The sequence below is a fragment of the Sciurus vulgaris genome (genome assembly GCF_902686455.1).
Source record: "Sciurus vulgaris genome assembly, chromosome: 1".
Lineage (NCBI taxonomy): Eukaryota > Metazoa > Chordata > Mammalia > Rodentia > Sciuridae > Sciurus > Sciurus vulgaris.
The window spans coordinates 4,176,656-4,188,718 of NC_136461.1; the positions used below are offsets into that span (position 1 = coordinate 4,176,656).

At 62.3% G+C, this 12,063-nt stretch overlaps 1 protein-coding gene across 5 annotated transcripts in view; it reads right to left on the reverse strand.

Moving 5' to 3' along the window:
* PLEKHG5 (pleckstrin homology and RhoGEF domain containing G5) overlaps window positions 1-10,576 on the reverse strand; it is a 33,754-nt gene extending 23,178 nt beyond the window's left edge. For 3 of the 5 annotated variants that reach the window (XM_079121127.1, XM_079121124.1, XM_079121125.1), the window contains exons 1-2: window positions 10,363-10,576; window positions 7-80 (exon numbers count right to left, since the gene is read on the reverse strand). In XM_079121127.1, coding sequence (XP_078977253.1) covers window positions 7-80; window positions 10,363-10,561 — 273 coding nt within the window. In that variant the 5' untranslated portion in view covers window positions 10,562-10,576. Of the gene's footprint in view, window positions 1-6; window positions 81-648; window positions 787-7,702; window positions 8,442-10,362 lie in introns of those variants that run through there. The other 2 variants (XM_079121126.1, XM_079121130.1) reach the window with 2 other exon arrangements.
* Window positions 10,577-12,063: the final 1,487 nt, after the last annotated feature.

Below are 12,063 nucleotides of genomic sequence, written 5' to 3' on the forward strand. Positions count from 1 at the left end.
CCCTACCTTGGCGGCCCGCCCCTTGTCCATGCAGGCCGGGTTCTGGCAGCGCAGTCCCTTCTCGGATGGGCTCTGGTCGTCTGGGGAGGAGGAGCAGAGGGCATCGGTCAGGAGGGGACACCCAGGCGCTCCAGGGGACGGGAGGGGCGGTCTCCTCTCCTCCCTTCAAAGGAGGTCAGTGTCCTTTTCTCTTTTAAATGCCAACTTATCTGCCTGGAATCTGCTGCCGCCCGGCTCTTGCCGCGGCTCCCCAGGGAAACTGTCCAGATTCCACGGGGAGAGATGTCTTTGGAAGGAAGCGCCCCCCGTCCCACCGCTGGGGGCGGCTCAGTGACCTCGGGGCCCCCAGGCGCCCTAAGGGAGCCAGCAGCCTGGGGAGGGGGCGCCAGGGGTCCGAGATGCCCTCTCGCCCCGCCCCGCGCCGCTCGCTCGGCCGGCCACCCCCGGAGCCCGGGCTCGGCCCTCTCCCCGCTCCATCTCTGCCCTGAACTTGGCCCGCCAGCGCCGCTCCTCCGGGCCGGGCGGCGGGGCGCCGGGGGAGGGACCGCGGGCGCCGGGCCGCGCGGGCCGCCGCCGTGGAGCAGGCCGCCCGCGCCCGCCCCTCGCCGGCCTGCGCGCGGGCCCAGCGCCTCCGCGCCCCGCACTCACCCATTGAGCAGGCGCCGCGCCGGGGCGCCGGGAGCCCGAGCCGAGCGCGGCGGGAGCGGAGGCCGAGCGCCTCGGCGGCGCTGGCGGAGGCGGGGCGGGGCAGGTGGCGGCGGGAGGAGCCGCGGGGACCCGCGCCGCGCCTCCCCGGAACCACGGGGTGTGTCCAGGTGCCGTCCCTCCCACCCCTCCCGGCCGCCGCCGCACAGCGGCGCAGGCCGTTCCCGCGCGGCCGCCCCAGGCCCGGAGCGGCCTCGCGGGGCGGGAGCCCCCCGGACCCCGGCTGCAGGTCAGGGACCCCCGCCCGCTGCCGCTGCCCCACCCCCACTCGGGCGCCGCCAGCCGCCGCTGGAGTCCAGCGACTGGCGGAGGTCGGCGCGCCAGGGCTGGCTGCTCCGCAGCGGGCTGGGCACACAGCTCAGCCCGTTCCCACAAACCTCATTTTCACAAAATAATCAGCACCCAGCATCCCCAGACCCCCAGGAGGCCCCGCCTGCCAGCTGCTGCCCCAGGGGTGCCCTGCCCTGACTTCTCACGGCAGGGCTGAGTTTTGCCTGGTCTCTCAGTACTTGGAACCTTTGCAATACAGAAATCGCCTAGGAGGGGTGGCCAGGACTCCCCAAGGGACTCTGCTCCTGAGCCTGCCTGCCTTTAGCCCACCCCACCCTGCGCGGGGGTGCCAGGAGGCTCCAGGAAACAGACCTCAGCATCCAGCCCCCAAAGGCAGAGGGTGGGCTTCCCGGCCCTTCCCCTGGAGACCTCTCACCTGGAGCAGGATGCCTGCATGGATTCCTTATGTGGGCTGAGCCCTCAGGGATGACCAGAGCCCAGGCCCTGTCCCTGAGACTCTTGGCAGAGGGAACTGGGGTGGGTCCTGGGCCTTCTGGGCTCCCTGGCTTCAGGGATCACACATGGAAGATCCGACGAAAGGCTCCCGTGTGCCAACCCCTGGGCTGGGTGCAAGAAGCCGAGGGTGACCCTGACACCTTGGGGAGCTTGCAATGGGCCGGCACAGCAAGACGGCCCTTCGGAGCAGCACATCTGTGCTCCCCGAGGAGGGTCTTGAGGGGAAGGGGCTGTTCTGGAGTGTCTGCACCAGGGCTGGCACAGGCATCCGGAGGTTTTGGGCTAGGAGGCAAGCGGTTGCACAGTGTCCCTTGGCAGGACCTTTGTGCAGCTGTCTTTCACTGTGACACTGTGACATAGCCAGAGATGAGGCTAGCACCTACCCGTGGGCACCTGCAGGACACTGCTCAGCCTGCTCCAGCCTCACCCCCAACAGGACGGACTTCCCTCTCGGATCTCTGTTCCTCAGCTGTCCAACAAGCCAACAGGAGGGACAGCAGAGGCAGGGATGGCCAAGCGGGGAGACAGCCCTGCAAGGACCTGGCCAGGTTCCTGGGTTCAGTGGTCCTGCTGGTCCTGCCTGCCAGGAGGTAGGTGACAGGAGGGTGGATGGGCTCTCGTTCTCCTCAACGCCAGCAGCCCCCTCCTCTGCCATCTGAGTCTCCACGGGGATCTGGAACCCTTAGCTGCCTTTGGGGGAGTTTCCCATGGCCTTCACCTGGAAATGTCTGCTCTTGGCTCCAAGAACGTGCCAGGTCCCTGAGTCCTCAAAACTCAGGTCCTAGCTCCTCTGCCCCAAGACCTCAGAGTTCTGGCTCCATATTCTGCAGGCTCCAGGAGATTCCTCCGCACTGGGGTCCACCTGGAACAGCAGCCCTCTGGATCCACAGCCACCAGAAGACCAGATTGTTCTCAGTGGCCCCAGGGCTACGGACACTGGCCCTGGAGTTCTTTATCACAGTCCTTCCAGGTGCTGAGGTCTACCGGTCTGAACCCTGTGGTCTCTCGGCCCTTAACTTCGGCATGCTTGTGTCCACAAGCCTGATCCAGGCTCCTGGCTGCTTGGTCCTCACTCCCCAGAGGACATCTCTCCGAGCTCTGCTCCACGGCTATGACTTCCTGGGTCTCGCGAGAGAGCCCCTGTCTCCTGGAGACTGCAAATCCAGAAGAGTTGGTGGGGACCCTGGCAGATCTCAGGGTTCAGGACCAGGGTGTGGGGACAGGTTCCAGCACAGTTGACCCCCACCACAGCCAGTCATGAGCTCCCCTCCAGGCAATCTGCCCACAGCCCTCACAGAAAGGGTGGGCCTGGTGTGGGGGACGTACATTCAGGTGGTGTCACACTCTGGATGTAGCCAGCTGGGCCGGAGGTGGCCACCCAGCCCAGCTTCGCCAATCAGATTTGCTGTCCTGAGAGTTTGGATCGAGGCAGCAGCACCTATGGGGCCTGAGGTCATGGAGAGTCAGTGAGTGGATGCAAAGCCTCGAGCTCGTTGGGGCACAGGGACAAGGGGACCTGCAGAAGCAACCAGTCGCTGGAGAGGACCCCAGAGCAGAGCAGGAGGGCAGGAGCAGGCAGCACCCCATGTGAAGGGCTCCCCTGCCTGCCTGGGTTCCCCCTGGATCTTCCCTCTGCTCTGTCTGCTGCTCCACCTCAGCCAGGCCAGGCAGACCCACAGCCTGAGCTGGCCCTCCCGCTACCCAGCCCCGTGCCACAGGCCGTCTCCCTGGGTCTGAGACGGCCCAGCTGGCCTGGTTCCCTGGCCTCCACTGCTGGGGAAGGCTGGGGTCCTTAGCCAGGTGGAGCCCCCTGACCAGGGCTGTCCCGCCCCCATCGTAGTCGCTGGACTCCCTTTGGCTTCCTCCCCAACACCCTTTCTACCAAACTCGGCGGCAGGAGCCCGCACACATGTTTTGTTTGGCTGAGCACAGTGTTTAAAAGAATTTGAATGGGTTGCCAACTTTGGAAAGTTAGGAGATTTTACATAAAAATCCAGATTTCTGGCTTCTCTTAACAAACCAGAGGAGCCGGGGGCTCTGGAACTGTGTTCCTGAAAGTTCCCGCTTCTGAGCAGTGTCTGCCTTAGAGCAGCACAAAGCCACAGTCTCCACCACTCCCTACCGTCTCGCACCAACCCCAGAAACGGTTGAGTCTCTAACACCAACCCAGCCCTTCCAGGATCTGTTCCTGAAGACACCCTCCCCATCTTACCCTCTCTTCCAGTCCCAAGTTCAGATGCTGCTTCCTTCTGAAAGGCCTCCCTGTTGCAACATGTCCAGATCCCAGATGCACCGCCTGCTCCACCCCCTCATCCTGGGACAGGCCTTTGAACTGACCTATCATTTTCAGTGCAGATGGCTTCAGGGACAGGTGATAACCAGAGCTCTCACTTGCTGAGAACTCTGCTTTCCACAGCTGGTCTCATGTCACCTCCACACCCTGGGCAGCAGTGTCCAACCCCAGACGGCCGTCACTGGTCACTGCCACTAGAACCCTGGCAAGGTGGCTGATCCCGAGTGTGCCGGATGCTGTGTGAGTAGCATTCACACCTGACCCCAGGGACTTAGTGTGGGGAAAACAGCGTAAAATAACTCAGTGATTTTTTTTTTAACCGACTTGAGCCCAGGGCCTCATGAATGCTAGGCAAGTGCCGTACCACGAGCTATCCACCCCCCGTCCTCACTGACATATATATTTATTTTTTACACTAATCACAAGTTGAAATGGGAACATGTGAAATGTTGGGTTTAATAAAATAATTATTAAATTCATTTCACCTGCTTGTTTTAGTTTTTTGCTTAATGTGGCTACTTAGAAAAGCTAAAATAAAAGACCGGAGCTGGGGTGTTAGGACACTTGCCTGGCATGTGTGAGGCACTGGGTTTGACTCTTGGCACCACATATAAATAAATTAAATAAAGGTCCATTGATAATTAAAAATATTAAAAAAAAAAAAGGAATAACAAAAGATCTATAAGCAGAACCGTTCTAAACAATTCTTGTTCCTGTTTTATTCTCTTATTTTACCTTGTGGGCCTGGAAAGCTCTACCGCTGATCTACATCCCGGCCCTTTTTATTGTTTCTTTTGAGACAGGGTCTGGCTCAGGTGCTGCAACTGGCCTTGAACTTGGGATCCTCCTGTGTACCTGGATTACAGGCACACTCCACCCTTCCCACCACCACTGTCCACATTTTATAGCTAAGGAAGCTGAGTCTCGGAGGAGAGAGGCACACAGATAGTGAGGGACAGGACCGGAACAGGATCCCAGATCCATCAGGCTCCAAGGCTGTGTCCCTAACCACCAGGCTACAGCACCCCCATGGTGCCTGGCACAATAACATGAATCAATCCTGCCCATCGTAATATAAGTGCGCCCTTTCCCAGCAGGCCTGACAGATATGAGTGATGGGAAACCGCCTGCCCTCACACTTCCCAGGGGTGCCCTTCACCTGAGAATGTCCCACTCAGATGACCCCCTCTGGGGCCTTCCTGCTCACTGCCTCCCAGCCCCGGGCCTGGCCACAGAAATGCTGCCCCTCCCAGGAAGCAGCTGTAGCCTTGGAGGCCCCCTCCCACGTGAGCCCAGCCCTCCTGGGAGCCTGTCCAACCTTGGGCAGCTGCCCTACGCTCTGCTGGGGCTGGACCCCCTCACGGGTGGCCTGAGGAAGGGCAAAATTTGGTCCAAACCTGGCCACGAACCAGAGGGGCACATCCTAGTCAAATGGCTGCTGGTCCTGGGACGTTTGCCACTCCCTGTACCAGACACTGGCTGGAGCACCCAGGAGACCTGGGACAGAAAAGGGGCACTCTAGGGCAGGACAGTTAAGAGGAGCCCTGGCCGGAGAAAGGCCATGAGCCTTGGCCCCGAACGCTGCTCTTGCTGCCCCCCAGAACCATCGCCCATATTGTTCCTTGGGGCCTAGAGATCCTGACCCTGCCCTGCCTACCCACGCCCCTCAGGCTCAGTGAGAAGAGGTGGGAGGACACATTCAGAATTCCTTCCTGGGGCCAGAGAAACTGTCCACACAGTTCCTGCGCACAGCCTGGGGCCAGTCAGCCACTTCCTCTGACGGAGGCCACCGTGGGCGCCTGCCCATCTGTCTATCTGCCTGCCATGGCTTCCTCCCAGGGCTCCTCAGAGGAACCGAGAGTGGCCAAGGGAAGAGCAGAAGTGGGTTTGAGAATCCAACTCTGGCCGGTCACACTCTCCACAGGAGCCCACTCCCACCGTGGGTTAGGCTGGTGGGGTGGCCCAACACCCCCCCTGCATGGGCCCAGGCCAGGGGCTGGCCGGCAGCAGAGGACCGAGCCCACACAGACAGCTGCGTCCTCTGGCTCACCCACTGGCCGCCTCAGCTCCTCTGGGATCTGCTCACGTGCTGTTTCCCAAAGGCCCTGTGCCACCCCAGGGCCTCTCCGCCAGCCTGGGGAGAGCTAGGCATGGGCACATGAAAGTGGGCGGAGCCTCAGACAGAAGCTGTATCTGAGTGCCTCCATTCACCCTCCCACCAAGCCTTGCTAGAATAAAGGGGACACAAGAAAGGCCCTGCCTCAGACGGGGGACATGAAGGTTCCAGGAGCCAGGGCGTAGGGTCCACTCTGCATGTTGGCTGCTGGGCCTGTGTAACCCAAGGCCCCAGAGCCAAAGCTGGCCAGTCACTGTGGAACCCCAGAGGCAGAAGGGACGGCGCTTCTCAGAGGTAGCTCCACAGGGACTGGCGAGGATTCCCAGGTAGGAAATAAACAGGGCAGCCCTGAGGAGGGGGCTCTGCAGATAGCCGTCTTGCACACACCCCAGGGGAGGGCAGCACTCCAGGCACGAAGGGACACGGCTCCCAGTGGGCCTCTCCAGCTTTAGCTGGGACTGGCTAAATGAACTGAGGCAAGTCTCTGACCCTGCTGGAACCTCTGCCACTTCACCTGCCTCGGGCAGGCAGGAAGCTGCCAGTTGAAGTGGCAGAAGCAGGCAGGACTCCTGTGACACGCTACCTCTCCCCGGGCCAGGCTTCATGTGGGCCGGCAATTGGGCCACTTCCTCACAGAGCCCTGCTCCCCTGCCCGCACCTAGAACAGTGCCCAAAGCTCAAGGCCAACAAGTGGGCACCGTGCCTGTCCCTCCCTGCCAGCAGCCACATCCCCAGTCCACCACAGCCAGGGGTGCGTCCAACAGAGGCACCTGCTGTTCATGCCCCAGAAACCATTCTCCTTGCTGGAAACAGCGTTTCCCATCTCCCTTCCCAGAACAGCCCCCTTTAGTCTGGGGACTCCAGGCCACTCCCTCTCAGGGTGGCCACAGGAGGGGTTGGGGGAAGGGCCTATGTCAGGCTGGGGAAGCTCCATCCGGAGAGGCTGCTGCTCCCCTGGGCTGGCAGCCCTGGGAAGGCCAGCACCGGCCTTAGCATGAGCCTCAGAGAAGGGAGAGGAGGCCAGGCCCGGCGGCACAGGGCCCTGAGGCGCTGTGACCTGTGATCTGCACTCCGCTCGGCCCATGCAGGCCAGGCTTGGTTGCCCTCACTGCACCAGAGCAATGCCAACAGCTGGGCCCAGCGCAGCTCAGCTGAGCCAGGATCAGCAGCAGAGCTGGCATGGGCAGGGCTCTCCCTCTCCGCCCGTCTGGTCAGATAGGGGGTCTGACTCCCAGGGAGCCCTGGAGGAGGTGTCTTGGCCCCTCTGGGGAGTCATTCCCGTTTACTCCACTCTGCTGGAAACGGCCCCACAGCCTTGTCCTGCCTTCCTCACAGGGGCTGGCTGCCACCACGAGTCCCTCGTCTGTAAAATGCAGATAATAGCAGAAATGCCCCACGCCCTGGGGCTGGAACATGAACATTCCAGAAGGGCTCTTCCCACCACCGAGCCCTGAGGGAACCCTGTGGTCTGATCTCGGAGGTGGGGCGGGCAGAGGCAGAGTCCAGGCCCCAAGCCCAGAGCTGGCCGCTGCTGCCGCTGGCCTCCAGCTGCTAGTCCCGCTAGTCTCAAGCCTGGGCAGGGCCAGGAGCCCGGCAGACCATCTTGAGGAGGGACAGCTCCCGGGCTGCCCTCACCGCCCTCCGCACGCGGGGTCTGCACTTGGGGGCCCCTCTCCCCTCAGCAGCAGCTTTCAGGAGGGCCCTGGCCCCATGTCGCCATGGTGACATGCGAGTGGGCTGCAGGCTGTGGCCGGGGGACTGCCAACCTCTTGGAAGGCCTCCCGGACGTGACCCACACTTACCCCCGAGGTCCTCGATGATGTCCAGGCTGGAGCTCCAGGAGAAACGCTCCACAGCACCCAGCTCCAGCTGGGCCAGGTCGCTGGGCAGGGCCTCCAGCTCGTAGGCGCCCCGCTTCCTCCAGTAGAGAAACATGCTGAGGCGGGGGCTCCTGGCCTGACCTGCCTGAGGCCCGGAAGCAGCAAGTGCTGGGGCACAGAGGGGCCGCTGGGACCACCGGAGCTGGCCTCGGGCAGGCAAGCGCGGCCCTCCCCAGGGAGGGGAGCATGCTGGGAGCAGCCGGGGGCCTTGCAGCTGACCAATGGCCAGGGCCCCTGCCCCACACAAAGCGCCTTTCTTCCCCTCCCACAGACATTTTATAAATTTCGCCTTCCCGGCCCCCTCAGAGCCCCCACCGGGGAGATGGGCTGGCTGTCTGGGGACAGCGCAAGCCAGGAAAAGAGTGCAATTGTTTGGTGGTCACTTTGCTAAGATAAGTTTTCAGAGGAGAAAAATGTGCTGCCCCAGGAGCAATTCCAGCTCCTACCTGACCTCTGACCTGCCAGTCCAGCTGGGCCCGCAGGTCCCTCGGAGAATGGAAGCACCTGTAGGGAAGGCCCCCGGGCAGCTTCCAGCTCCTCCCCAGGAAGCTCAGGCAGGTCCCCCAGCTCTGCTGGGCCAAGTCCCCACGAGGGCCTTCAGGGGGTCAGAGGGCAAGAACTGCTGGCCAGGTCTTGCCTTCCAGCTGCCTGGGAGGCTTGCTCTGGACTCACCCTCCCTGGGCTGGTCCCTCTTCACCAGGTCGCTCACCCTCTGCCTCCCTCCTCTGACTGTCACCCGCACCAATGGCAGTGTCGTGCACCAACCCCTGAGTGGGCTGAGCCTGGGCAAAGGGCCTCTGGCCTTGTTAGGGAGCCTCCCTGTGTTCTGCACAGGGGACAGGAGGCCAGGAAGGGCTGGGGTCGGGGCGAAGCCGTGGAGTGCTCGCCTCGCATGCGTGAGGCACTGGGTTCGATCCTCAGCACCACAGAAAGAAAGAAAATAGAGGCACGATGCCCTCCACAACTAAACATGAATAAAAAACTGAGAAAAATGGAAGCCAGCACGGCTGGCACATCTATCCTGGGGCCTTGGGGAAATTACACATTTTTCAAGCTGAAAATAACAACCAAGAGCCTCCAGCAGGTCTGGGGTGCAGGCACTTCTGCATCCAAGTGACCTTTGCCCTGCCCAGTTATTGTGACTCTCCCCGGGGAGGGGGACAGTGTTCTGGAGATTCAGAGGAGGATGCTGAGGCTCAGCTTCAGGGTAGAGCTCATGTTTGGACCCAGGACCATCTCACTTCAAGCTGACTAGAAGACCCGGAATGCCACCTGCAGAGGAGGGCCAGGGGATCAGAGGGCGCGGAGGTGGCCCCTTGGAAATTCAGACTTGAATGGGCCTGAGGGCGCCCTGCCATGAGCTCCCTGCCAGCCTCCGCCCTGTGGCCAGCTCCTCCGTATGACCCGGTGGGAGCATCCGCAGCCTTTGAGGCTGAAGGAGCTGGCCTGGATAGGGGCAGGGCAGGGCGCAGCCAGCACCTCCCGCCAGACACCTGGGTCACCCCAGGGCTGTGGTGGGGGCTCCGGTGGCAGGATGGGATGCTAAGCAGCGTCTGGAGTCACTGGAACACATGCCCGCCACCCCACCTCCAGCGGCACGGGGCTGGGAGGATAAGCACAGGCTCCATGGGCCCGAGCCCATGGGATGGGAGGGGTGCCCAGGCTTGTGTCCAGCGTGGGTGTCAGACTGAGGCTTGGGGAATGAGACCATCCACTGCCAGCAGAGGCCAGGGCTGCAGAATGGGGGGCATGACCCAACCGGACCCCTCCTCATCTGGCAGAAGCCAAGGACAGCCAGTCCCAGAGCAGCTCCACCTGAGAGGCCAAAGGTTTCTTTCTACTTCTCAGCTTTGGGGTGAACGCCAGGAGCTCCCCTCAGAAGACCCAACTCCCAGGGCCTGTCTGGGGCCTGGATCCTGGGCCCCTGAGAGCAGGCCTCCCCGGGGGCTCGGAGCAGGCAGGCCACACTTCCGACTCAGAGGGCCCTGACCTCACCCTACGTGTAGCCTTCTGTCCCCAAATGTGCCTCCTGTTCCCACCTCCCTGCTGCCTCCTCCCTCTCCCACTTTCATTCTGTCCAAAAAAGTCTCCCCACCCAGGAGGGCAGCAGGCTGGCTCCCCCAGCAATGCTCAAGGGCAAAGTCTCAGCAGCCATGGAGCCCAGGCTTGCTGCCGACAGACATGGGGAAGCTCCACATCCTTCTGACGGCTGGGCTGGGCTTGTCTGTCTTGCCTCTGCCGTCCCAGGCCTGGGCAGGCACGGGGAAGGGCAACGAGGACAGCAGGGTCAGAGGGCACACTGACCACTCGCCTCCGTCATCCCCATGACAGAGACAGAGACAAGAAGGGCACAGAGTTGTGACTTGTCCCAGGCCATGCAGTGCTGGGAAGAGGGGGAGCCCGGCTGAATCCAGGTGACCTGCTACACTCTGAGACTGGCCCAGGTCCCACACCCTCACCCAACAAGAACACAGATGGGGAAGTGGGGGCAGAGGCAGGCAGGCAGCCCTGAGCTGGAAGCCCGTTCTCCACAGTCACTGGGAGGGAAGATTCCAGGGGAGCAGAGACCAGCTGGCTCATGCCTTCCCCTTGGGCTGCCCTTCTGGGGCCGGAAGCCTTGGCCCTGGCAGAGACCCCAAAGGTTTGCCTCGTTTCCACTTCTGGAGCCGCTGGTGCTCCAGTGACACCTGCCAGCCTGGGGAGTTGGAGATGGGTGGCCCCACTTGGTGCCTGGCAGCGTTTCTGGACATGGGGAGGGGTCGAGTCCTCTGCCAACCACATCTGTTTCCTGGAGAGCAGAAGTGCTTGTGGCCCGAGCAGGCCCCCGCCCAGTGCCACTGCAAGGTCCTGCTGAGTAAGGAGCCAAAGGAGGAAGAGGAGCAGGTGGCAGGAGCTGGCCCATGACACACCCGCCGTCCCCCAGAAAGCTTCGGCTGACGGAAACTACCCGTCCTGCCTGAGTTCACGGGCTTGGGCACCTGGGACCTTCTTTCTCCCCTCCGCCATATGGGTGGCCCCAGGCCCCCTGAAGGAGTTCCACTCGGGGTAAGAATTGGCTCAGAGTTCTGCCTCCGTCCCACTAACTGGGAGCCTCGTGTCTTGGAGCCACAGATTCCGCACCTGTGAAATGGTTGGGGCCCCTGACGTCAGCTCTGCGAGACGCTGCACAGGGCGTGCAGGCAGCCTGGCAGGAGGCGATGGCTCACTATAAGGGGTGGAGACTTGGGGATCCCTGCGTCTTTCCGAGTGGCCCCACCTTCCTAAGTAAGGCCCACCTACGGTTCGTGGTCCCCCAAACCCGGGGGGGCAGGCGACCATGTGTCTTCCTCCCCTCTCAGTGTCTGAGGAGGCCCGTCTGGACCCCCAGGGCAGCTGAGACAAGCCAGCTGCGCAAGCGTCAGTGGGCGGCCTCGGCGCGGCTCCAGGCTGGCGGCCCAGTGTTAGGGATCACGCCCCCCACCCCAGAGCCCTCTTATGTAATCTGGCAAGAACGGGTGCTAGCCACCCACCTCTGGCGCTCTGCTCCTGCCCCTTGGCCAGGCCTCCTCAAGCCCCCACACAGACCCCCAGCTCCAGGTAAAAGACAACTCCACCTCCACCTTCTGGAGGCCTGGGGAGGGTCGGTGGGTAGAGGCCAACCCCATCCAGCTGGCAGTGTGCCCAGGCTTGGCACCCATAGGAGAGGAGCAGGTGGGGGTCCTGCTGGCAGGGAGTGCAGGCCGGGGGGACAGGCCAGCCTTCTGCTCCTTGACAGTGCTGCCCGTGTGTTCCCTCAAAAGCAGGGGTTCCTGCTCAGCCAGGGGCCCTGTGTGTCCTCTTTCTTGACTCCTAGCTGGGCACATGCCAGGGACACTAATACCTTCCAAGTCAGGCCCTGGACCTAAAGCCTTTGAGGGGCATCTCTTTAAGTTACTGATGTTCCTTTACTTGTGAGACTATCACCCCATCCTACAGAGCAGGAAGCTGAGGCTGAGGGACCAGGTCAGCTGGGAGTGGGGTACAGCTGGGACCACAGTGGGTGGCCCCTCCAGTGCCCTCCATAGCTGAGATACTGGAGTCCTACAGACCTGCGGGGTCCCTCCCAGGCTCAGTCAATGGCCCTTCCTGCCCCTCCCTGCTGGGCTCCCTGTGCCCAGAGGCCTGAGGCTCAGATGGCTCCTTCCTTCCCTGGGTGCACTGCTGCCTTGGATTCTGGGAACACTGTAGGCTTCAAGAAACTTCCTGAACTTTGAGTCCACTGGCCAAGCGCTTCAAGGAAGGCAGACCCCTCTCTGGACCCCCGA